This window comes from Periplaneta americana, chromosome 11 (genome assembly GCF_040183065.1).
Source record: "Periplaneta americana isolate PAMFEO1 chromosome 11, P.americana_PAMFEO1_priV1, whole genome shotgun sequence".
Lineage (NCBI taxonomy): Eukaryota > Metazoa > Arthropoda > Insecta > Blattodea > Blattidae > Periplaneta > Periplaneta americana.
In genome coordinates, this window is record NC_091127.1 from 147,558,362 (window position 1) to 147,585,793 (window position 27,432).

The 27,432-nt window shown below is 35.3% G+C and overlaps 2 protein-coding genes across 3 annotated transcripts in view; one reads left to right on the forward strand and one right to left on the reverse strand.

The window, feature by feature from the left end:
• The window catches only part of LOC138709438 (coiled-coil domain-containing protein 174), a 549,941-nt gene that overhangs the window by 490,456 nt on the left and 32,053 nt on the right, over positions 1 to 27,432 (reverse strand). The window lies entirely within an intron of this gene.
• The window catches only part of LOC138709437 (organic cation transporter protein-like), a 181,785-nt gene continuing 175,850 nt past the window's right edge, over positions 21,498 to 27,432 (forward strand). The window contains exon 1 of the mRNA XM_069840200.1: positions 21,498 to 21,654. Within this exon, the coding sequence (XP_069696301.1) occupies positions 21,538 to 21,654 (117 nt within the window). The 5' untranslated portion in view covers positions 21,498 to 21,537. The remainder of the gene's footprint in view (positions 21,655 to 27,432) is intronic.

Genomic DNA, 27,432 nt, shown 5'->3' on the forward strand with positions numbered 1-27,432 from the left:
CAATCTGTCTGTAACAGAATTTTGATATTAGTCCCTACGTTTGTAAAATAAACAATTAAAATTTAATAACACTTTTTTTATTTCCTTTTTCTCAAACAAACGCGCATATTTTAAAAATGAAATCTATTAACAAACTTCTGTTGCAGAGAAAAGTTTCCTAATAGTCTAAAGAATGTGTGTTCTAAATTGCATGCATGCATCTTTAATAGTACAGAAATTATATCCATTTTTATCTGGCGATGTAGCAAAAAAATGAAGTTACCGGAAACAACGATAAAGTGGTCGTGTGATTTAAAAATCCATACCGCAGGAAGTTTAAAAATGGCGTCTCAACATCTGATAAGGGCACAAATACCCATAAAATGTTATGCAATGCATTCCACACATATCAAAGAGTATTTTAAAGATTTTTTTTTATTTAATTTACCGGAAACAACAATGAAAGGAGACGTGTGATTTAAAAATGGCGTCTCAACATCCTCTAAGGGCACAAATACCCATAAAATGTTATGCAATGCATTCCACACATACCACAGAGTATTCTAAAGATTTTTTTTTTAATTTACTCATTTTTCACCAAAAAATATCGTCCTCTCCCCTTATAACAGATTTAACCGCTAGAACTCTTGCGGAATCTATTAAATATCGAAACTTAGTTCCACTGGTGATAGAATGTATTGTGAGTATGCAAACAATATGTGAACAAATAAATTACAGAACTTGAAATTTATTTCTACATTCTGACTGTGACAAAAATACCCATCAATTCATCGTATTAGAAAGTTGAGATTCAGTTCAAGGGCATGGAGTTACAGGATAATCGAGAACATTACACAACGCAGAACTCCACGCATTGTATTCCTCCAAGTCCGTAACAGTCCTACGACGTTCGCGGTTTTTATCTGGTGTTGTGAGCGAATTGGCTTCTCCTTTCTCAATGGCGAGTAGTCCTTGTTTTATCACACGCACCGTTCTCTCTGATAAAATGCCTGTGGCAGCCGCTGTTCTCTCTTGTGACTTAGCGACAGGAATACTGAAGTCATCATGATCTGCTTCATTCTTCATAAACTTTAATACATTAGCCACCAGCTCCCGACTTTGATCACTCAGTTTTTTGTTTTTAACTTTGGACATGATCGGTGGAAATTAAAATGACTACCAGTACACAATTTAAAACTCTTTTAGTAATTAGGAAACTAAAGCACTAACTACTACAAGCTAGACTTCTATAACACTATAATAATAATAATAATAATAATAATAATAATAATAATAATAATAATAATAATAATAATAATAATAATAGCAACTATAACTCAGGCAATATTGCAAACACGAACTAATAATAATAATAATAATAATAATAATAATAATAATAATAATAATAATAGCAACTATAACTCTGGCAATATTGCAAACACGAACTAATAATAATAATAATAATAATAATAATAATAATAACAGCAACTACAACCCTGGCAATATTGCAAACACGAACTAATAATAATAATAGTAATAATAATAATAATAATAATAATAATAATAATAATAATAACTCTGGCAATATTGCAAACCCGAACTAATAATAATAATAATAATAATAATAATAATAACTATAACTCTGGCAATATTGCAAACCCGAACCGACTTCCGACACATCTATACTAATAATAAATCTGTAGCCGAAATCTTTCTGGTAATTTTCGATTTTCCAAAAATAATTGGTCCTAACATATATAATTAACCACCCTGAAACCGAAAATCGCTTTTTTGAAATTTTTCTTTGTATGTCTGTATGTTTGTTACCTTTTCACGCGATAATGGCTGAACGGATTTCGATGAAAATTGGAATATAAATTAAGTTCGTTGGAACTTAGATTTTAGGCTATATGGCATTCAAAATACATTATTTAAAAGGGGGGGTTATAAGGGGGCCTGAATTAAATAAATCGAAATATCTCGCTTATTATTGATTTTTGCGAAAAATGTTACATAACAAAAGGTTCTTTAAAAATAATTTCCGATACGTTTTATTCTGTACAAAATTTTGATAGGACTGATATTTAATGACATAAATGAGTTTTAAAATTACAATAACAACGCCATCTAGGCGCTGTACTGAAATAAAAACAAATGACTTCGTCTATAAGGGGCCTTGGACAGCAACAATCGAAAGCTATGAAAGATAGCCTACAGATAATGTTTCTGCGTTTCTATGAAGTAATATCGGAAGCTAAATTAACCGATTTGTATAATTAATTATTAATTCACCATTGGAAAGTGTAGTTTCTCTAGATGGACATAATGCTATAATGTTATCACAGTAACTTCTGAGTGAATCGAGGACAGGTAAGATTAAAATAGATTCTTATGCACAGAAAACTTGATAGGCTATTCTGTATATTCGTTTCCTGTACTTGCTAAACTAATTTTTATGACCAAATGAGTGGTCTCTGGATCAAAATGATCGCATTTTAATTTTTTAATTCAATTTAAATTAAGTAACATAATAAACGATTTATCCTTCTATCAAACAGGAATGTTCCCTGGATCAAATGTTCTATTTTAATTATATAATTAAATAGAGACGTAGATGGGAGGATAATATTAAAATGGATTTGAGGGAGGTGGGGTATGATGATAGAGACTGGATTAATCTTGCACAGGATAGGGACCGATGGCGGGCTTATGTGAGGGCGGCAATGAACCTTCGGGTTCCTTAAAAGCCATTTATAAGTAATTATTACTTTATATTTATTTCTAACGGGTGCAGCGGAGCGCACGGGTACGGCTAGTACATTACTAACAGGAAAACAGTTCTGCTGAAGAGCAAGGCGACCAGAGGTCTTTTGTTTTGCTATATTAGGCCGTGTCTCGAAGCTCAAGTCTATACTACACACTAGTGACTAGCAACTATGGATGCTATGCATAGACATTTCGCTAGCCCGCGCTACGAGCGTGTTAAACTAGCCCCGGCTATCGACTGATTACTTGTACAGGATTCATATCATATCATATAGGCCTATCATATCGCTAACACTGGTTTATGAATACGAAAAACGTTAGTTCGCTGATCATCCACCGGAAACCCGTGCTAAGAATGTCTATGAATACGGCCCTAAGTGACTTGTAAACTACACACTAGGGAGCTTCGGAAGTGTATGCTTGAAACATGGCCTTCTTTATAGGCTATTTTTCTAAAAACCATGACATCACGGTGCTGCACTGAAAAAAGAAGGCAGTGTCCTAATGCAGTTTCATTACAAGTTATGTGGAAAAGATAAGGGCTTAATATATTACAATAATGTTTAAAACATTGTACAGAAGGTACTAACAATGTCAGTGTTATTCTACATTATACATTTATATTATTTCACTTCCAAAGCATTTTCAGATTTCATAACCCCAATTGCTGATAAGGTATCCATGTTTGTTTAGTGAACAAGTCAACAATCAAACAAGCATTTTCGTTTACTAGCTACTACGGTTTTGATTGCTATGCACTATGTAGTTTTGGATCACAACTTCTGACGCCATATCCGGCTATTTAGTCAACAATCTAGTTCAGTTCAGCTGAAAATGTAGCTTCGAGACACGGCCTAAGTACTCAACGCCCTCAAACATGACAAGCGCTTGAATCCCAACTGCCATTCACCGGCAGAGAGAATCTGAGATCTGTACACTATTCATTACCCAGTTAAGTTTCTGATATTTTTTGTATTCGCCTGTAATAATTTTTTCTTCTTTTAGCATCGTTATGCACACGTATGAACTTATCAGGTGACGAGAGCGATGTCTTTTTACAACGGCATAATACACTATTATACAGGGACATCATTTTATTTTTAATAACATTTTTAATATTAACCTGTCTATACCTTTAGAGAACCGGAAACACCGCTTGCTCCCCCCTCCAAGACTGGAGTTCGATGATACTGGCGTAAAACACAAATCACTCTACTAGGTATAGAAAGGAAGAAAAGTAGTTAATCCATTTACGTAAACTAGGAAATATCGCGATTTTGAGTTTGATAATTTTCATTAGGTTTTTCTTTAATCAAAGTACAGTACTGTATTAAGAATAAGTGTTTTTACTCACGAAGTGAGTTATCCATGCGAACGTATTCATTATGCAGTGTATATTATACTGTCTACAGCACATTAGCGTACAATATAGATAAAGAAGTTAAATTGAAAAATAATCATAATATGAATATTTAAACACAATTCTGAAAATGGTGGCCGTTCATTTCGATACAGGCTTCAGTTCTTTTGTGCATATTATCGCACTATAGACTATTGCATCTAATTCCAATTGCCAGTTTCGTCCTTCGTACTGGTAACTCATGTTGAAATAATTCTGTACCTACTCTACGTACTGTAAATTCAATCTTCACTTCTGCCCGACCCGAAAATATAAAATTACTCAGACATGCTATCTACTGTCCGTCCAAGTGGTTATGCCGCAGGATTGTAGAAAGGGAGGAAATCACGTGACAGTTAATTACTTAACGAGGCCCTTTTATTTAAGTTAAATTAAACAGCTGTATAATATTACGTAAACTTTCAATTCCTAACAGAAATTAATGTTTTCAGAAAATAGCTAAGACAGCCCAGCTATTACAGAGGGGCGAGCAGAAGCAGGTGGGGGAAATCGGGATGCGACGTAGGCAAACGGACAGTACCTGTGCGAAAATATGATTCAATATTGAAAGCTCTTTCGTCACTGGAAAACGCGAACATATTTCTGGAACGTACTATACTCAGTAACTCAGTACTGCTTACTATCTGCGGTCTTGGTTCTATGTGGAGTTGGAACTTCCTTAGTAGAAGGGGTGGGAGTGAAGTACATTCAAAAACTCAGGTACAATAAAAATTGAAGTAAAAATAAAATGATGTCCCTGTACATACAGACTAAGATTTCTTCGTGCACAGCTTTTCAGTAGGAATAGATGCCATAGTACATTTCTCCAACAGATAACGAACGAGGAACTGAAAGGAGTGAAAAAAAAAAAAAACAAAACAAAACAAAGAGCAGGAAAGATTGACAGCATATGTGTCGGGGACAGCTCTTTTATACTTTTTATTGCATTTTATTTGTATTTTATTAATGAGTTTCTGGGTGATGAGTGTGACCAATGTGACCAATCACACTTAAAGTCTCCGATCAAAATATCACATATGACCTTACTTAAGGGAGAATTTAAGCACTACTTTTCAGACATCTCTTCAGAAAGTTGGCGATGCAAAGTCAACAGAAATCCTCTCAATAGTGACATCAATTGACTATCAAGAGCCCTTTCAAGAAGAAGCTGAAGGATTGAAGTGCGACACAATAGCTAATTTCAAACATTAGGCATGGATGCATTAAGGTAAATTATCTTCAAACCTGGATTTTTCAACTCTAGCCACCAGCATTTTTCTTCATCACTGCCATTCTATCTTTATAACAATGAAGAGAGAAAAAAGTTATGCAGTGCCTTCAGTATCACCATTTTTGACACATTTATGTTTGCATAAAAAAAAACAAATTATTATATATAAACGTTTTTCTGTATTAATGATGATTTCAGATTCAGATTAAAAAATTGAACTTATTAACTTATGTAAGCGTCTCTTTTTTCTGACATCGAATTTACGCTAACCTCTTAAACACATTAAATTAAATTGATTAAAATGCCAGTTATACTTGTCCTATGTATTTGGGACAAAAGAAGTTTAACCATGAGGAAGAGCGCATAGATTTCAAGATCTTCCAAAGGCAGAGCACGATAATAAAACTTAGAAACAAATGGTTTAAACTGGCTTCTTAAAAACAAGGAATTCATTAATGTTTAGTTTACTAAATTAAAGAGGATGAAATTTCTTATCTGCCTACATACATTTTCAAAACTGCCATTTTTGACATATTTTGGGTATACATGCACCTTGAGAAGGACATACATTTCTCAAGTTTTCTAATATATATTATAAGTAATGCATAATATTTCATACAAAAAGCACTTACTTCCGATGGAAATTAAGATCAAGCATGTACTTCCGCATCACATAAAAATTAGTAGAAGAACGCACCGAACATAACGGGTGTTTTTTATACACCTCGAGGTCATAACAAGCAACTTATACCGTCACGAGTAAATCCCCTAGGCAGTTCAGCTCCTCTTTCACTGCAGGAACAGGTTTCCTAATCTCTTCATTCAATTTTCCGTGTGTGCGTGACAGAGAGAGAGAGAGAGAGAGAGAGAGAGAGAGAGAGAGAGAGACAGACAGACAGACAGAGAGACAGAGAGAGAGAGAGTGTGTATGAGTGTATGTATGTATATATGTATGTAATGTATGTATGTACGATACACGTATGCTCGTGGCAAGAAAATATGACCGACAATGATAATCGAATAGCCCTTCTGACATGTTTGGAAGTAAATTTCACACATTTTTGTGCACTCTTACAACGTTCCTTTCTGCGTTGTGACAAAGTGAATCAAGAGCATTAGGGCTATACACTCAGGGGCGATTGTATAGACCAGCGTTTCTCAAACTTTTCTGAAGTGCGGATCACTTTTTTAAGTCAGAACAGTTCTGCGGACCACCTTACTCTTGTTCCCTTCGAAAGCAAATTTATAATTTTTGTAGCATATTTTAATACCGTATACTTATATTTTAAAAAATAATTAATTAAAATTAATTTAATTCAATTAATTTTAAATTAGTATTAATTAAGTGGCGGCTGGGTAGCTCAGTTGGTAGAGCAACTAGTTACGGACTGAAAGGTCCGGGGTTCGATCCCAGGTGGTGACAGGATTTTTTCTCGTTGCCAAACTTTCAGAACGGCCCCGAGGTTCACTCAGCCTCCTATAAAATTGAGTACCGGGTCCTTCCCGGGGGTAAAAGGCGGTCAGAGCGTGGTGCCGACCACACCACCTCTTTCTAGTGCCGAGGTCATGGAAAGCACGGTGCTCTATCTCCATGCCCCCCAAGTGCCTTCATGGCATGTTACGGGGATACTTTTACCTTTTTTTTCTAACTAATTAAGTTAATTTTATAGAAGAAAATTCATTTTGTTTTTTTTTTTATATAATTCAAGGTATTAGAGTTTGCATAATCTTTAACTAATTAACTAAAAAAATAAATAAATATTGGTACTCGCATTAATGAGATGGATAAGCCTTCCGATTTTTGCTCAGTTGTTTTATGTTTGGATGTATGCTGGTAAGCTTAAGTCGGAGATCGTCATATACTCCAGTCGATTTCGGTACTTTGTTTTTATTAGAGTTAGTGATGAAAACCCTTTCTCACACAGATACGTAGAAGCACACTAAATTATAATCTCTAAAGCACCATTGTACATCTCACTATATTCTCTTTTCACTTGTGATGAGGTCCAGAAATTAACAATACCTTCCGCTTCGAATTTCATTTTAAGTCCGGTGTCATTCGAGAGTTCAATTAACTGTTCTCTTTTACTCTATGAAAGTTTGTTATTTTCAATATCGCAATGAGAGTGATCAGGAATCCATGAAAATTCGTCATATTTACTTCGAAAATAAGTTTAAAATTGTGACTTCAGAGTTGTATTATTGGTGTACGACATATAGTACGATAAGTGACCATTTCAATGTGCAGACTGGGTGTCGGCAAAACTCTTAAGAAAGTCATAAATACATGAAAAGATTCGGTACTTTGGTCCTCTGTTATGAATTCGGGTGGTCCCTGGCTGGGTTATAGGCGCCAGATGAGCTATAGTGTGATGCGCAATTCGTTTGACAGACTTCGAGGACCACAGGTGGTCCGCGGACCATAGTTTGAGAAACGCTGGTATAGACGATTATAAAGGAAAAACATATAAACATAAGTCTTTGAAATATGACATTACTAGGGGGCGGATATTGATGAAAAGTCATCGTCTTATTTTTCACATTAGGACGATGCCTATTAATATAGAAATCCTTTCTATGTTAATATCAACGTAAAACAGCAATTTCTTATATTACATTTCTTTACGTTTTTGAACTAATAGGTCATTTTTACGTTTTTTCGGCATTTTTTAGTTATTTTTAATACTTTGAAGAACTTTTAGATCATTTAGAATGGATTTTACTTTCTTCTTTATCGATAGGTCTGTTAAATCATTTTCTAACCAAATAGGCCACTAGTAATTACCTACTGAATAAGTGAATAACAGTGAAGTTTGAGTTTTATAGTTTGGAACAGACTCTAAAGTCCATCCCTCATTCCACTGAAGGCTTCATGTCACACAACGGAAGTAATATAAAATGCTTGAGAGCAGCGTAGTTTAAGTGAGGACTTTGATCCTACTGTTCTTTTGTTGGAACGAGGCTGTCTTTAGAATTTATGTTTGGAAGGGGGGAAACTTTCACCGTGTCCTGGACAGGACGTTGTGTCCTCAACATGGTTCGGAAGGGATGTCTACTGTAGCAGGCAGTATTTTTAACACAACGATTGCAAGAATGCACGCTGCGCCCACACTCCCTCATCTGGAAGATCTGGTAACAAAAGTGAAGCGTGGAAGGAGGAGGAGACGGAGAATGAAGGCAGTGACATGGACCAACCCTGATTGAAACGTAAACCCCCATTAAAATCTATAGTTTTCCATTAAAACCTTCATTTTGTTGCATGTTCTTTTCCTTTATCTTAGCCAAATTCCAGGAAGTTGCCTCCGCTCTCAGAGATTTGTAGGGCAGTCATTGAAACAAGGTGACTAATTTTGTGTCATTTTTCCATTATTTTATGGGCATTTTAATGATCATTTCAAGTAGATTTTAGGTCATCAACGTCCGCCCCCTAATTATTACTACTACAGTATCTTTCCACGTTATAAGAAATGTAAACTTTACAGATTATATATTATTTGTAAACTATAAGATATTTTCTTTTCTTTCATGTGTGGAATAAACTAATATTTATAGCATAAAATGCAGTACACCGCACACACAAGCTAATATAAATAATTTCGAGGGAAAAATTGTTCCGGAGCCGGGTATCGAACCCGGGACCTTTGGTTTAACGTACCAACGCTCTACCACTGAGCTACCCGGGAACTCTAACCGACACCGATCCAATTTTTCCCTCTATATCCACAGACCTCAAAGTGGGCTGACAACCGTCAAGCAACCAACTTCGAGTGCACACTAACTCCGTGTGACTTAAATTGTGGTTTTCTGTTAACGAACAGTGACGTGTATTATGCAAATCAAGATTTCAGGTATAACTCCCTGTAAAGTTGATTTGAATAATTTCGAGGGAAAAATTGTTCCGGAGCCGGGTATCGAACCCGGGACCTTTGGTTTAACGTACCAACGCGTAGCTCAGTGGTAGAGCGTTGGTACGTTAAACAAAAGGTCCCGGGTTCGATACCCGGCTCCGGAACAATTTTTCCCTCGAAATTATTCAAATCAACTTTACAGGGAGTTATACCTGAAATCTTGATTTGCACAAGCTAATATAGTTTGCAGGAGCAAATTTCACTGCTTAATAGTCGAAGATTCTCAACGCTTTTGGAGAAAACCATGAGGAATGAGAATAGCGCAGGTGAAAGTAAATTAGGAGATCATTACCTTTATGTTGTGTTTAATTGTTCATGTTAAAAAATATCATCGTCAACCTCTATGTACTTTGTAGCTCATGCAGCCAGATGTCGTGTTGTTAATTTGAGCTGGACATTCCTTAGGGCCCATTCAAAATGAAAAGTAAACGCAAACGTAACGAGAACACAAAAGCTTGAGGTCAGGTTATTTAATGGCTCCATTTACAATGAGTTACAATTAAGCCCTGGGCATTAGAGGGGAAGTGAAAGGGTCGGTGAAACTCCCGCTCATGTCCTTTTCGCTTACACAGCCTTATAAACAAACACAGAGTAAGGCATCAGTGGTGGATTTTAGGTAACCAGTGAAAGCCGAAAGTTTGTAAAAACTATGATGCCAGTCTGATACAATCCGTGCCTCCTCATACCGTACCAAAACATTACTGTCTCAGACGGGGAAGGTGGAGTGCGGAGTTAAGGGAGTGACTCAATCAAGTTATCAACACCAAGGTCTGAGTTATCTATACTAATAATAAACCTGTAGCCGAAATTGTTCTGGTAATTTTCGATTTTCCAATAATAATTGGTCCTAATATATATAATTAACCGCCCTGAAACCGAAAATCGCTTTTTTGAAATTTTTGTTTGTCTCTGTCTGTCTGTCTGGATGTTTGTTACCTTTTCAAGCGATAATGGCTGAACCGATTTCGATGAAAATTGGAATATAAATTAAGTTCGTTGTAACTTAGATTTTAGGCTATATGTCATTCAAAATATTTTATTTAAAAGGGGGGTTATAAGGGGGCTTGAATTAAATAAATCGAAATATCTCCCTTATTATTAATTTTCATGAAAAATATTACATAACAAAAGTTTCTTTAAAAATAATTTCCGATAAGTTTTATTCTATGCAAAATTTTGACAGGACCGACATTTAATGAGATAAATGAGTTTCAAAATTACAATAACAACGCCATCAAAGGCGGTGTAATGAAATAAAAAACAAACGACTTCGTCTATAAGGGGCCTTGGACAAAAACAATCGAAAGCTATGAAACATACGGTAGCCTGCAGAGAATGTTTCTGTGTTTGTATGAAGTAATGTCGGAAGCTAAACTAACCGATTTGTATAATTAATTATTAATTCACCATTGCAAAGTATAGTTTCTCTAGATGGACATAATGCTATAATGTTATTACAGTAACTTCTGAGTGAATCGAGGACAGGTAAGATTAAAACAGCTTCTTATGCACAGAAAAGTTGATAGGCTATTCTGTACATTCGTTTCCTGTATTTCCTAAAATAATTTTTATGACCAAATAAGTGGTCTCTGGATCAAAATGATCGCATTTTAATTTTTTTAATACAATTTACATTATGTAATATGATAAACGATATATCCTTCTATCAAACATGAATGTTCCCTGGATCAAATGTCCTATTTTAATTATGTAATTACTTTATATTTATTTCTAACGGGTACAGCGGAGCGCACGGGTACGGCTAGTATAAAAATAAACAATAACGTTAGACGCTAACGCGAAAGTTTGCAAACTCCAAACTTTCATGTTCGCGTTGATGTGATTCCAGAAAAAAAAAAAAAACAATCGCACTGCACAAAAACAAGAGAAGGACGCATCAAAATGAATTCATTTGATGAGAAATTGATCATTTTGTTTGAAAGTCATCGTCGCTTTTGTGACAAAAGACACAAATCATACAAAGATAACTTGTTAAAACAAAATATACAGTATGGTTTGCAAACAGTTCATGAAATGAAATATGACTGTAGGATTTAATTTTTTTATACTGTAATATTACTAATACAGTATCTTTCCACATTATAAGAAATGTAAACTTTACAGATTATATATTATTTGTAAACTATAAGATATTTTCTTTTCTTTCATATGTGAAATAAATTAATATTTATAGCATCAAATATAGTATACCGCACACATAAGCTAATACAATCTGTAGGAACAAATTTCACTGCTTAACAGTCAAAACATCCATTTTCATTTTCTATACTCTTACATTATTTCTCTGTTTTGACGTTAGCGTTATGTTGACTCTGTGAATGATAAGACGAATCTTATGTTCATGTCACACATGATAATTATTATGTCCTCGCATTAATGTTAACGCTTTCACTTTGAATAGAGCCTTAATGTGATCACAAACATTTAAAGAGCGGGTAAGCAATTGCATTGAATTTATAACCATAATTCAATGGAAACATATAGCAAATAACACAAAGTATACACATTAAAACTAAATGATATGTCAATCTTCATTAAACTATGGTATTCACTTAACTTTAACCCTTGCTTTCTCCGTTTTTAATAAATGGCGCTTGGCCCACTATGGCTCTGAACCCTTCATATGCTTGACAGAACCTAAATGTATCACAACTGTAGCTTATAATCGCAGTAGCAACTTCGGTCCAAGGCTCTATAACAAGATAACAGCTAAATTACCAAACATTCAGTTTGCTAATACTCCTTATTTCAAAAAATCAATTGAAAGATTATTGTTTAAGGAGGAAATATAAAGTTTCAATTACTGTAATATCTGTGTTTTTTCCTCTTTTTACATTTTGTTAATTAATTAAGTACTTGTTTTAATATTTTGTGGTATGCACTTGAGCACGTATTCTTTCTGGTGGTGCTAGAGCGATTTTTATGATATATCTTTACTCTAGCAATAACAATTATTATTATTATTATTATTATTATTATTATTATTATTATTATTATTATTATTATTACTGCTACTACTACTACTACTACTACTACTACTACTACTACTACTACTTGGATGAGCTGAGATTGGTGTGTAACGATAGTTAGTATGAAATGCATTATATACAGAGAAAAACTGATAACTGTAAAAAATTACCACAATTAAGTTAGACATTTATGTACAGCACGTATGGCTGGCTGTTCTGCTACCTAGAATAAGAATAATAATAAATAATCCGTGGCGCTACAGCCCACGAAGGGCCAATACCGACCAGCCGGCTGCTGGCCTCACGGCCACATGCCGAAGCAGAGGTGGACGATCATCCAACCAGAATGGAGGTATCGTGTGGTTAGCATGATGAGCCCCCCAGCCGTTATAGCTAGTTTGCGTAACCGGATTTCGCTACCTATCGTAGCTCCCCAAGTGCATCGCGGTGCTGGGTGGGCACCGGTCCCATACACTGGCCGAAATTTCATGAGAAAATTTCTTCTCCCATGAGGACTCGAACCAGCGCGCATTCCGTAACGCTAGTCCCAGGCAGGATTCCTTAGACCACGACGTCACGGCGCAGGACAGAATAAGAATGGGAATAATAATAATAATAATAATAATAATAATAATAATAATAATAATAATAACACCTGAAAGCGATAATCCTAAAAACCACAAGGGGTGAAAGAGTAACTTCGTCACCAGAAGTGATTCCGTTACTCTACTTTATTCTAAGTTGTAAGAGTTACAAGTCCTCTGAGTGTCTTAACATATTACTATGAAGGCTCCATGGCGGACTCATTAATTATAGCTATTTCTCAGTAGAACAAAATAACTTTTGTAAACTTTTCATCTGATATTTTAAGCTAACAGAAAATACGATACGTACAAGTAATTGTCTATTTATATTTAGAATAGGAATTAGTGTCAAATAATCATATCCGTCTGAAGAACAAACTGATTATGTAATGTGGAAGAAGTTTTACTGCGTGCCGCGAGAAAATGAAAATAGTGAAGGTTGTAGCAAGACCTAGGAAAAGAAAAATGAAAACAATACTAAAATAGTGAGTCCATAAGAGTCAACATTCAGCAAACACATTCTCTCCTACAACCCTCAAAATTCTCCCGCCACCCCTTCCGATTGGGAACCATTCTTTTACAGTAGTGCCAATAAAAAGGAAGTGGACACGTTGACTAATCGAAATAGCAGATTTTCCTCTTATGCTATTTATTAGATGTTTGAAGAATCAAGAAGAATAACGAGAACAGAAAAGAGATAATATAGTTTTTTGTTTATTTTCCGTCTTGACTTATTGCGATGTTAGGTTAAAAATATTTTGTTAACACATTTATTTTTCTTATGAACGTTTTCGCCCTATTGTGGGCATCTTCAGACAAAGATATCTGTACCTAAATTGCATAATATATGTTAAAGTACACAAATTAATTAGTTAGAATATATGAATACATTTAAAAATATTTTCTAAAAAGTATACTAAAACACAGCAACAAATTATGTAATAAATATGCATATTTAATGACATATTCTTCATGTTAGCTAGATCGTGAATAAGTTATTGTATTAGATTAAAATATGTAAAGACTCAAATAAATACTTGTTGAAAGATAAGCCTCTTAAATTAAATTTGCATATTTTAACACGGTATGACACAGAAAATATTACATATATAATTTAAAAGTATCTTCAATGTGTTGAAATCAAGGGGAGAAAGATTTATGGGATCCTATTTGACTGTTGTGGAAAAATGGTGTGAATAAAGAAGGACTTAGGATTGGGGACGAAGGTTTTGAGAGTATAACATGGATGTTTGTATAAACTAAATTGACGTCATGATAATCTGTTAAACCATAATGTTTTAAATATGCATTGTTGTAATAGTAATAAAGTCAATTTGTTACGATGGATAATATTAAGTTGTTGTGGTCGATCTCGTATTGCTGTGACGATTCGTTGTATAACAATTAATAGATAGTGGTGTACGATTTGATCATAATGTTGCGGTCGCAAGTAAAATCTTGAGAAATATGTTAACATCATAAGTTAAAAACAATTAAATGGCATCATTGTATAGTAAAATTGTGAACCATTGCTGAAGATGCTATGGACGTGAGATCAGCGAATAGGGATTATAAAGAATGGACACTGAGCGAATTTTCCTGTGTTTTGTTTCTCTGTGCGCCAGCGGTTAGTTCCACTTTCAAGCACTAGAGGTAGTGTAATCGAGCATACGCTAAGATAATAATTGAGAATAGAGTTGAGGTACAGGATCCAAACATCGCCTACCTTATTGCATAATCCAGTAACGCTTTGCTTCAAATAAATTCAAGTTAACAGCTTTACCTTATTTCTCAGTGACAAACTAGTTGTAATAATAATATTTTATATTTCAGATATAATACATTATATTATAAAATAATATAATACATTATAAAATTAAGTATCGAATTGGTTTAATATTTTTTTGGGGTTATTTTACGACGCTGTATCAACATCTAGGTTATTTAGCGTCTGAATGATATGAAGGTGATAATGCCGGTGAAATGAGTCCGGGGTCCAGCACCGAAAGTTACCCAGCATTTGCTCGTATTGGGTTGAGGGAAAACCCCGGAAAAAACCTCAACCAGGTAACTTGCCCCGACCGGGATTCGAACCCGGGCCACCTGGTTTCACAGCCAGACGCGCTGACCGTTACTCCACGGGTGTGGACTGTTTAATATTTGTATAATAATATAATATAGGTATATGGTTTTACTTCTCGTAAGAGTTTTGTTTTTCCAGTTTCAGAGCTATCAAATCATTACATATTTTAATTGTTGTTGGGGTCAACGTCTCAACTCTCATTATAAAGGAACTCTAGAGTCTAGACATTGCAGTTAATGAAGGATTTATTATTTTATGGATCCAATGTATTTTATTTGAGTACATAATGTACCTAGATGTATTAATTGTATGTGTTATATTTCCGCTGTGTCGACTGCTAGCTGGTGTGATGTCAGCGCCAACTCTAGGGAGAAAGCAGAATCTGACGCTTTAGCTGGCTTGAAGGTCATTGAAATCAGTCCGGCTACATCAAAGGTACCGACGCGAAGTGTCCATTCTTTATAATCCCTATTCGCTGGTGAGATGGTTAAATCACGTAATCAATATGTGGTGGAGTCACAATTTTACATTGTGTAGAATCTTCTAAAATGTATTCAAAAAGAGAATAGAAAAGTTTTAATTAAGGATGATGAAATAAACATGAATCATTTTATAAGGTACCATTATTGAAAGTACAATGTTGGCAAAAAAAAAAAAACAAATGCTAGGGAGGTGATTAAAAATTGTAGGATAAATAACCATGATTGGTTGAAACGTCGTTCCGTACCATTTTATTGGTCAAAAGTAGTGTGGCGTAGTAAATATGTAATAGTCTTTATAAAAATTCATTTATTTGCTAATTTTATCTGTTTCATTTCACAGAAAAAAAAGTACAAATTTCCATATACCGTACTTTTTAAATTCTTTATGTCTAGGTAGTTCTTATAGGCTATATCAAAGTATTAGTACGGTGCGTCTACGCCATCACGCCCGCGACGACCGACCGGCCGCGCGCCCGGGAGGAGGCAGCCCCTCCGCCGTCGAGATGGCAAGCGCGCTCGCACAACTTAACTCTTTAAAACTTACAATGAAGCTTCATGCACAATATCTGGTTCTCTTATGATCATTATCATTCTGTGATATCGTGTGGCCATGCAGATGAAATCAAGCCTCACCAGAAAAAAAAATCGCTCGGGAATATTTTTTATTTTATTGGGTTATTTTACGACCCTGTATCAACATCTAGGTTATTTAGCGTCTGAAGGATATGAAAGTGATAATGCCGGTGAAATGAGTCCGGGGTCCAACACCGAAAGTTACCCAGCATTTGCTCGTATTGGGTTGAGGGAAAACCCCGGAAAAAACCTCAACCAGATAACTTGCCCCGAACGGGATTCGAACCCGGGCCACCTGGTTTCGCGACCAGACACGCTGACCGTTACTCCCGATCGATCGGGAATAAAGTTCTTCATTATTTACCTTTTCTAACACCTAGTTACAAAAATTAAGCCTGCGATTGTAATCTTGAGGCTGTAATTCATGACATGACGGAATTCTATATGGTTTTAATTTAAATAATTTATTGCCACTCCCGTAGATGCCATCCTCCCTGTCTGCTGTGCTAAACGTCTCAGAGACTTGATAGTCTATGCTCTAATGCCGCACCAATTATTTCATCCAGTCCTTCCTCCGTAAGAACACGGCGCTTTTGTCATCTTTTTTATTACAGAACCTGTTTCATTGAATCTATTAAATAACTTCAATATTGCTCTAGGAATTTTTATAAAGACTATTACACTTTAAGTAATTGATTAACTAGCGGACTTACTCGTGTTAAGTATGTAAGTCTGTGCGGCTTACAGCTGTTTCGGTGCTTCATCACACCATCCTCAGAGTCTACTAGATCTCGGCGTCATCTCGAACTTCTCTGCCTGTTATGTGAGTGCGTTTGATTGTTGAAAGGTATTGAAAAGTGGAGTCAAATAGTGTGTGTGTACTGAAATTGATCTGTGTGTTGAGAATTTGATCGGGACGTGTTTTAATGTGTTTGTATATTTCTTATAGTTCTAGTGTGTTCAGTTTTTGGTTCTTGAGTTGTATGTGTAGGATTTCCATTTCCGCATTTATGTTATTGTATGTATGGTTAGCATTGGTTATGTGATCGGCGTATGTAAATGTATTGTGTCCTCTGGTTATTGCTTTAATGTGTTCTTTGTAGAGTGTTTGGAATGATCTGCCTGTCTGTCCAATGTAGAACTTTTCGCAACTATTACATGTGAGTTTGTATACACCTGTGTGGTCGTATTTGTTTGTTTGTGTTTTTTGTGTGTTGAGATATCTTTGTAGTGAGTTTTCTGTTCTGTATGCTATGTTGTATTTCTTCTTTCTGAATGAAGATGCATACACGTTGTCCCAGCGGGAGAAGCGAGGCACCCCACCGGGCATGCGGCCGATCGGTCGTCGCGGACATGATGGTGAAGACGCACTGTAGTTGATAATAAAAATATAATAACTAATCATTGAAGAAATAGTTAACGGATTCGTTTCCCATATCATGATAATTAGGGCTAGGATTTTGATGAAATTGCATCTTTTTTCTAGTAAGCCAGAAATATTGCTTACTTACTTACAAATGGCTTTTAAGGAACCCGAAGGTTCATAGCCGCCCTCACATAAGCCCGCCATCGGTCCCTATCCTGTGCAAGATTAATCCAGTCTCTATCATCATATCCCACCTCCCTCAAATCCACTTTAATATTATCCTCCCATCTACGTCTCGGCCTCCCCTCCGATCTCCCAACTAACACTCTATATGCATTTCTGGATTCGCCCATACGTGCTACATGCCCTTCCCATCTCAAACGTCTGGATTTAATGTTCCTAATTATGTCAGGTGAAGAATACAATGCGTGCAGTTCTGCGTTGTGTAACTTTCTCCATTCTCCTGTAACTCCATCCCGCTTAGCCCCAAATATTTTCCTAAGCACCTTATTCTCAAACACCCTTAACCTATGTTCCTCTCTCAGAGTGAGAGTCCAAGTTTCACAACCATACAGAAGAACCGGAAAATATAACTGTTTTATAAATTCTAACTTTCAGATTTTTTGACAGCAGACTAGATGATAAAAGCTCCTCAACCGAATAATAACACGCATTTCCCATATTTATTCTGCGTTTAATTTCCTCCCGAGTGTCATTTATATTTGTTACTGTTGCTCCAAGATATTTGAATTTTTCCACCTCTTCGAAGGATAAACCTCCAATTTTTATATTTCCATTTCGTACAATATTCTGGTCACGAGACATAATCATATACTTTGTCTTTTCGGGATTTACTTCCAAACCGATCGCTTTACTTGCTTCAAGTAAAATTTCCGTGTTTTCCCTAATCGTTTGTGGATTTTCTCCTAACATATTCACGTCATCCGCATAGACAAGAAGCTGATGTAACCCGTTCAATTCCAAACCCTGCCTGTTATCCTGAACTTTCCTAATGGCATATTCTAAAGCGAAGTTAAAAAGTAAAGGTGATAGTGCATCTCCCTGCTTTAGCCCGCAGTGAATTGGAAAAGCATCAGATAGAAACTGACCTATATGGACTCTGCTGTATGTTTCACTGAGACACGTTGCAGAAACATTGCTGCTTTAGTATATATATGTTAAGTGATAAACTGAGTGTTTTAAGACATATTTGTTAGGGCATTTTTTTTTGCATTTTTTGCCTGTTTCAACTCATATGAGCATCTTTTGTCTTATTCGGACATTTTTAGGCATTTTCATTTAATTTTGGCCGTAAATCCCTATTATTAATGTAAAATGTTTATTTTCTCTGATATATTCTTTACATATTTTGTCCATTAATACCCATTATTTTGTATAATATTTTAATCGTTTTTCTACACAAATATTGCCATTTTAACGTAGTACACCCCATGTAATGGATCAGTCCAACCACCCCTTCAATATACTCCTCTATACCTGCTAATTCCGGATAAGAGTGACCTTGTGGTAGACTACATGGAAACTAAAAGTAAAGTAAATACATGGCGCTACAGCCCATGAAGGGCCAAGACCGACCAGCCGATTGCTGACCTCACGTCCACATGCCGAAGCAGAGGTAAACAATCATACATGAAAACTACATCAGGTAAAATAATTAATTAAAGTGTACTACTTAGAAAAAAAATATGTAAAATTTAATGTAATTACTAGTCTAAATATTAAGTAGTACAAAACCTCTTTTCCTACTAAGCCAATTATGTAAGATCATTTTTAGGGCATTTTAAGGGTTTTTCTCTTTAGATTTTTAGGTCATAAATGCATTGCTTTTAGGACATTTTTTCATGATTTATGAATCATCAAAATCCTAGCCCTAATGATAATAATGCATGCTGAACTGGCAGAATTATCCTAACCTTTGGTGTAATACCGCCAAATACATTTTTCTAAATATTAATTTAAAACTATTTCCAGAGACAAATATATTAATTTGCTCTGAATTACTTCCCGCGCAAAATGCAGCCGCCAGGATTTTCAATTTGTATAAATATGATATGATACTGCATTTTTCGTTAAGGTATTGGCTTGGCTTCTGGAGGGATAGACCCGAAACACATCTATAAACTTAGGCACGCTTTGGCCCATTATAGGTATATATATATATATATATATATATATATATATATATATATATATATATATATTATATACGATATTGTCCAAGTCCGATAAGTGAACTGGATAGTATTCGTGAATCCGACGCTGCCAGATGGGCCATCCTGTTTCAGCCCCTGATAGAGTCAGATCCAGTCCGTGTACGAGTAGTCTGATGAGCCCCAGGAGCCCGGAGCGCTTCCTATATCGGCTTCGGAGATCCGTACTTCCCCGAATACTTCACTACAACTTATTTTTACTATTGTAGATGATAGATGAAATGAGGGTGAGGTGGAGAATGTTGGTGGAATCACAGTCTACTATATAAAGTCACGAAGCTTGGGATGATTTTTTGCAGTTCTCGCGATAGTTGCTAGCCGCATGGAGCGCTGTGAGTACTTGGAACAATAGACTGTGCCACAGACATCGTGATCTAATACAGGCCGTAAGGCAGACCATGTAACTCGCTTAACCCGATCATGAAGGGCGGTGTTTCAACCATATAAATTAGTTGGAATGATAAACAGTAACATATGTTTCTCTAAAATGTAGTGTAATTCCATTAATAAAATTTAAAACAATGATGAGACACTTCAGACACAGTTCACTTGCGAGTTAAGGTGTAATATTATTTATGGTGTGAAAATTACGTTGTTCGTATGTCTAATACCTGCCTTTATTTCGATTAAATATTGCGAAATTCTTGTACATTCATTTATGCACGATTCAATAATTTTCAATTGCACCGCATGAATATTTAGATATGATGAAATTATAGGTTATGTTTACTGTACCAGTTGCCCCTTTCTGTCTAAATTTAGTGCTCTCCAATGCCTTGCCATTCATATGGAAATATTATAGGTTATGTTTACTAACTTATATTCCTAAATTCGCAATTATATATTATAATTAAGCATAATGTCATGTATGATACCCCGCACATTCAGTTTGTCTGTATTTTAATACTACAATTATTGTATTTATCTACTACTTAAGATACGAAGTAACACAATTGTACGTACATTAATTTCATAAGAGTGGTATGATAAATTATTTGTCTTTATCAATTAAGGTAGATGTGCTAAATTGAAATCACAATATAAATTCTTTTTTATTAAACCTCAAAATAGCTTCCATTCTAAACTTGAAATGTTGACGCGAACAGATTATGTTAGCATGTAAAATTCTCTTCACATTAAAATAACACCGTTTTGTAATTATTTCTGCAGCATATTATGCAACAAGGAGTAAACGGAACTTATGGACACATTACACTAAATAAAGCTTAGCAATGATACGCAATAAAGTTATAATATAATATTTCACTGAGCTCCATACACTGAAATGGAAAACCCGAACAAACATTACGGCCTGGTATAGATCGAAAAGGCATTGACTGTGCCGTATTTCGCATTTTTGTGAGAAGCTATGTAAACTGTGAAATGTTTGTTATCGGTTGTAATAAGTGTAAATGGCTAAAATGCAATAATTTGAATAATAATATGGGACAACGAGACGTTTGTAGTACTATAAATTGTGAGAAAAAAGGTTAGAGTTATCCTTCTTTCGAAAGATTCAGGAAGGTGAGTTTATAGAATATAATATATATTTTATGAAAATAATATATAAACCTTATGTATTTCATATTTCAATAGTGGAAGGAAGTTGTTAATTTTTTTCAAAAGAACATGATATCGCAAGTACAATACATTTTATCGTCTGCTAGGGAAAGAGTCTGTGATGAGGCGATAGTAGCGATCCTGGTGGTGAGCAACTATCTATGTTTGCATATTTAGTAAGTATTGAGCTTCGTGACTGTATATATTAGACTGTGATGGAAAGATAAAACTCTCTTCTTTTGCTTTGTCCATGGCAAATTCCATCACGACCTGGTCGGGGATTGAAGCCAGTCCGCCTGGATGAAAGTCCACTGCTGTAATAGCTTTCGTTAAGGTATAGTCATTCCCCCACCTACTTCTCTTAGTAGTCTCGCGTTACGTCACAATGCCCGAAGCAAGGAAGAAAGAGGACAGAAAACGGGCAGTCTACACCTGCCCGGCCATGAACAGCAAGGCGTGTGATGCAGATACCGACATGGACATGGATCTCATTCAGACCACGGTAAATAGCAAAATCATATTAATAAACATTATACGCATATAATTTTGTGTGCAAAAATTCGCATTATGAAATATACATTAGGCTGTAGAAAAGAACGAGATACGCTATAATTTACAAGAAAGAAAATGTGTACCGGTACTGACTGATGAGCACATAGACCCTGGGGTGTCGAAGTCGACAGCTCCTCATAAATAGTACCCTACATTTCCAAAAAATCTTGATGTCAAATTTAACGACTATGCTTGAAACCAAGCAGAAAAAAACACACACAATACATATTTTGTATTATAGTTAATAAAACAGAACTCAAAAAAACAGAGACGAATGAGGGCGAATAGAAGTGACTATTAGGTTACACAATGTAAATATTTACAAAAAACACCTAAGACCATTGGTAGTCCATAGCAGACTATCGTATCAGTGACAGACAGGTTTGGAGTAATAAAAATAGTGACGGATAAGTCCTTACAAGTTGTGACAAGCAGTTTATTGTGCGCCAAATCCAAAACGAGTACACCTACTCCGAAAGTGACAGTAGAACTTTGAGAATCGTGGCGTGATTTCAGGAAGTACGGTGTGTTCTTTTTAACAGCAGCTTATGAATTTACTTCCGTCGGTGAAGGTCACTTTATCCACAATAGTATTAATTTCGTACTGATGGTAGAAATCAAGGCTTTTTCTTGCTGCTATCATTAACACAGCTGTTTTTTCGAGGCAATCGACACTGATAAGTGATAATGATAATCCTCTCGTCACCACACGTAACTAATACCTTCGCGATATCTTAGATTATCAAGATCTGAGTCCGCCTTAGGAGCATTAGTTTTCGGATTTGCTCAAAAAGACTACTTTTAAGAATAAGAATGTTTTATTTTCATTTATTTTCAAGGTAGATTAGGTTAGGTTAGGTCTTACGTAAGTTTTTGGTTTTTATTTTTTCCGTAAGTCGCTTTCTTCCGTTTATTTATTTTAAAATGGCCGCGAAAATATAACTTCAAATTTTGTTATAGTGAAAACAATATATGTTCAAGATTATTAAACTTTTCTTTAAGAAGTCAGTTAACATTTGATGATTTCAAGGCTGTTGTTAAAATATTTGAAATCAAAGGACATGTCAATGTTGATAACTATATGATGACAAGCGAGCTACATATGTACCTTGTCTTCCATATCTCAGTGAAAAATATGGCATTTCGCTTTACAACTGGAATGTTACAGGCTTACTATTTGGAGCGAGGGGTTGTTTACCAAAATTTACATGTAATATCCTTATATCCTTTAAAATTCCCTTTTATGAGATTCGGAAGATTGTAATGGAAATTCTGAAGGCCTCTCTTCAAATTCTACACTATCATCTACATGTTAACACGTAAATCTTCGTTTTAATGTACAAATAGAATCATTATTTTGCTCGTTTCATTTCCCTTTATCTCTTATGTTTGTTAATTCCGGATCCCAGTGGCCAACCTCAATTGAGGACGGATGATTTGCAATAAATCTTAGTAGTTAACTAGAGAATAATTCGCTGCAAGTTACTATGAAGACACTGACGTAGAAAATGTTTTAATTTTTTATCCAATGTTCACCATAAAAATATAAATAACATTAATTAGAAAAGTTGTAAGCTATTTGTTTAATAACCTTGGTTTCAATGTGTGAGTGGAGAGAGTATCGTCTCTAAGGAAACAAAAAATGGACAGATGTAAGGAATCGATGTACCAAGGACTTATTACAAGTTGTAAATTTCACCTTCCAAGCCAGAAGTTTTTTTATTCAAAAATGATGTAAAATTGTTAAGAAAAGAGAAATTAGTAAAGAAGTTTGAATACACAATTGAAGTAACGTACTTGTAACCAAAATAAAACTTGTAGGCCTATCTGTATAACCTCATGGTATAGTAAATAAAATAACTTAAAATAGCAATTTCTAATGATTTTTATTAAACCGGTCAATTTTTTTAAAGAGATCTGGCAACCCTAAGGTAGATTAATTCCCTACTTTATTTTCAATTTTGGGTTCAAATAAGTAGTAGTAGTATATATTACTTTAATGTACCGAAGTACATATGATATTTCCATGCAGATATTCTGCGTCTGGTCATCATACGATATAATATATAATATATATCATATGCGTAAATCACTTCGTGATTTAAGACGGCGCTTATTCCGTCCGATCCCGGCCAATTAGTCACTCATAACGAGTGCACCTCAGCACACGTGTGGACTTCAGTCCTACGTTCATAGACATCTGGTGTAGCTGAGTGGATAAAGCAACAGCACGTAGAGCTGAAAACCCGGGTTCAAATCCCGGCGCCGGAGAGAATTTTTCTCCGTTCCATTACTCTTTCATCGTAAGTAGTAGTAGGCCCTATTGTAAGAATAATTTCTTCGCTCACTTCTGGTACCTTTTCTTAACCTCTTCTATGCTATCCTATATATTGAGCTATGATGACATGATCTTTTAATTAAGCTATGATGACATAATCACTTAAATGATAGTAATAACTGATAATGAAGTAATGACAAAACGAGGTTGGCAAACTGAAATACTCTGTGTACGTCTCTCTCTTTCTATGTATGTAGGTATGTATTTAACAACGCTTTCAACTGCAGAATTTAATCAATGTCCAAGTCCAAAATGAACGAGAAATAGCCGACAAATTTTGCAAGCCCTCTACCAAGAACAGGGTTCTTTATGCCGTAAATCTACGTACGTACATCAGATCTAAAGCTTTACTTCCCTCCCAAAGGAAGCCATGTTAAGGATATTATCGCCAAAATCCATTGCTCTCGGCAGAGTTTGAACCCGCGAACCTCGCATCTAACGATAAATGTCAGACCTCAGAGGAGAACACGGATGTTTCTTTTGTTATTTAACGACTCTGTATCAACTACTAGGTCATTTAAGAATGGAATTGGTGATAACGAGATGGTATTTGGAGAGGTGATGCCGAGGATACGCTATAGTCCACGTGACATTCACCTTACGTAGGGGAAAACCTTGGAAAAACCCAACGCAGGAATCGAACCCACGTCCGAGCGCGGCTCCGAATCAGGAGGCAAACGCGCACGTATGCATATTTCATTTTGTGAAATCAGTCTGTTATCCGTTTCAATTCCGAGCTCCTTAATAGGGCCTACTTGATATACACGAATCTTCTGAAATTCGAAGAAATAATCGCTTCTAATGCTTCACTACAATATTCAGTAATAGCTTACAATTTTAGTTATATTAACAACAGGAAATCCTGACCACAACAATACTACCTTACGTAATTTTGTTACCCAAATTGTTTGAGCATTGCATAACAGTGACAATTACAATTACAATTTCTTATGCAGCACGGACTATAATATGAATATTCAATGTCTGAATACTGTGCAAAATTATCGACATGTGCATTTTTCCTCAAAATTTATTTTCCGTAATGTATGGAACGCACGTAAGGAGGGATGTTGTTATATTACATGTATAAATCCCTACGATCAATTGATCTGAAAAATAAAATGAAGGACCTTTAGGGGGCATAAGATCATCACTATATACAGTATTGTCGTCTTAAAAGGGTCTAGGACTGGATAGAGTCATTGTCCCTGCCATGTGACGAATTTATTCGTACTTCTACCTCGGAAGAGACATTAAAACAACTACGGAGTAATCTTTGAGGAAATCATCGCAAATCTGTGAAATCCTTTTCATCTTATAAATTACTACAAGACAACTTGTAGGTCTATATTTGATCTTCCTACAAAAAGACAAGATATAACTACCACCCTACTCCTCAGAATATTTTGATTCTGTATTGCCACTGACTATATTCCTCTGAGCTAGAGAGCAGTAACGATGTTCATCCCGAAATTTGATAAGAATGATTACGTCTTGGCCTAATATCTTCATTTAACGACGCTGGATCAACTACTAGGTTACTTAGCGTGATATTAATTCGTTCATAGTCTTCTCGCCGCCAGAATATGCCATTAGGAAAGTTCAGGATAACAGAGAGGGTTTGGAATTGTCAATGCGGATGACGTGAATATGTTAGGAGAAAATCCACAAACGAATACGGAAAACACGGAAATTTTACTTGAAGCAAGTAAAGCGATAGGTTCGGAAGTAAATCCCGAAAAGACAAAGTATATGGTTATGTGTCCTGACCAGAATATTGTACGAAATTGAAATATAAAAATTGGAGATTTATCCTTCGAAGAGGTGGAAAAAATTAAACGCAGAATAAATATGGGAAATGCGTGTTATTATTCGGTTGAGAAGCTTTTGTCATCTAGTCTACTGTCAAAAAATCTTAAAATTAGAATTTATAAAACAGTTATATTACCGGTTGTTCTGTATGGTTGTGAAATTTGGGCTCTCACTTTGAGAGAGGAATAGAGATTAAGGGTATTTCAAAATAAGGTGCTTAGGAAAATATTTGGGGCTAAGACGGATGAAGTTACAGGAGAATGGAGAAAGTTACACAACACAGAACTGCATGCATTGTATTCTTCACCTGACATAATTAAAACATTAAATCCAGACGTTTGAGATGGGAAGGGCATGTAGCACGTATGGGCGAATCCAGAAATGCATACAGAGTGTTAGTTGGGAAGCCGGAGGGAAAAATACCTTTAGGAAGGCCGAGACGTAGATAGGAACATAATATTCAAATTGATTTGAAGGAAGTGGGATATGATGATAGAGACTGTATTAATCTTGCACAGGATAGGGACCGATGGCGGGCTTATGTGAGGGCGGAAATGATCCTGCGGGTTCCTTAAAAGCCATTTGTAAGTAAGTAAGTAGTATTCTGCACAAGGGCAGGTCTTTCACCACATATGATCCATATATCTTTAGGCGATGCACTACTGACATTTCTAAAATCCACAATTTTTTAGCTAGTAATCAGCAATATATGCAATGGAGGGGAAAAGGAACTGGCCATCCTACCCCATTATCTCCTGGTCTAGTTGCCTCATAAATGGTGCTTTTTGATATCACTTGTGAGGTTCAGACTTGTGTTCGGACAGTTGACTAAACGAACAAAAAAAGTTTAAGTTTTTACTGAATATGCATATCAATATCATAATCACACATTGTAAATTTCAATCTTTTCTAATAAACACTTAAAAAAATGAACTTATTTTGTTTTCTTTTCCTTTAATTTTCTTAGTGAAAATCCTATTTATAAAAACAAAAATATTTCCTTCTTAAAGGTAACACTGCATAATGTGCAATGGAGCATTAGTAATGCGCTACTATAATTTGTTCATTTATAAAAAAATATATAATTCCTTTAATGTTCAAACATTAATGAAAAAATAATATTGCTTTAGCAATGAAACAATGCTGAATACAGCCAATGAAATGCACCATTTCACAACAGATATATTAATGAATAAGTATGCCCACTTTCATCACTCTAGTTTTAACTACCGAGAAATAAAATTGATATTTACCATTGAAAACGTAGAAAATTTCTTCTTTGAGATGATTAAAGTTTTGGTTACATATAACTCGAACATTAACATAACTTCTACAAACTTATATTTCAAATTCAAATTTTCAAATTTCAAATTTATATACAATTATATAAAGTATACTTATAACTGAGGGGTCAGAAGCAAAGGGGCATAAATGCAATTTTGTAATTTTAGAGAAAATGTGATTGAAAGTTATTAAGCTACCGACATCGAAGAGTCGTAACAATCTATCCGCATCTGGGAGGTGTCCTTTAATGGGAGGAAGGCTCACCAATCTAACAGTGAATTATATGCATTATGT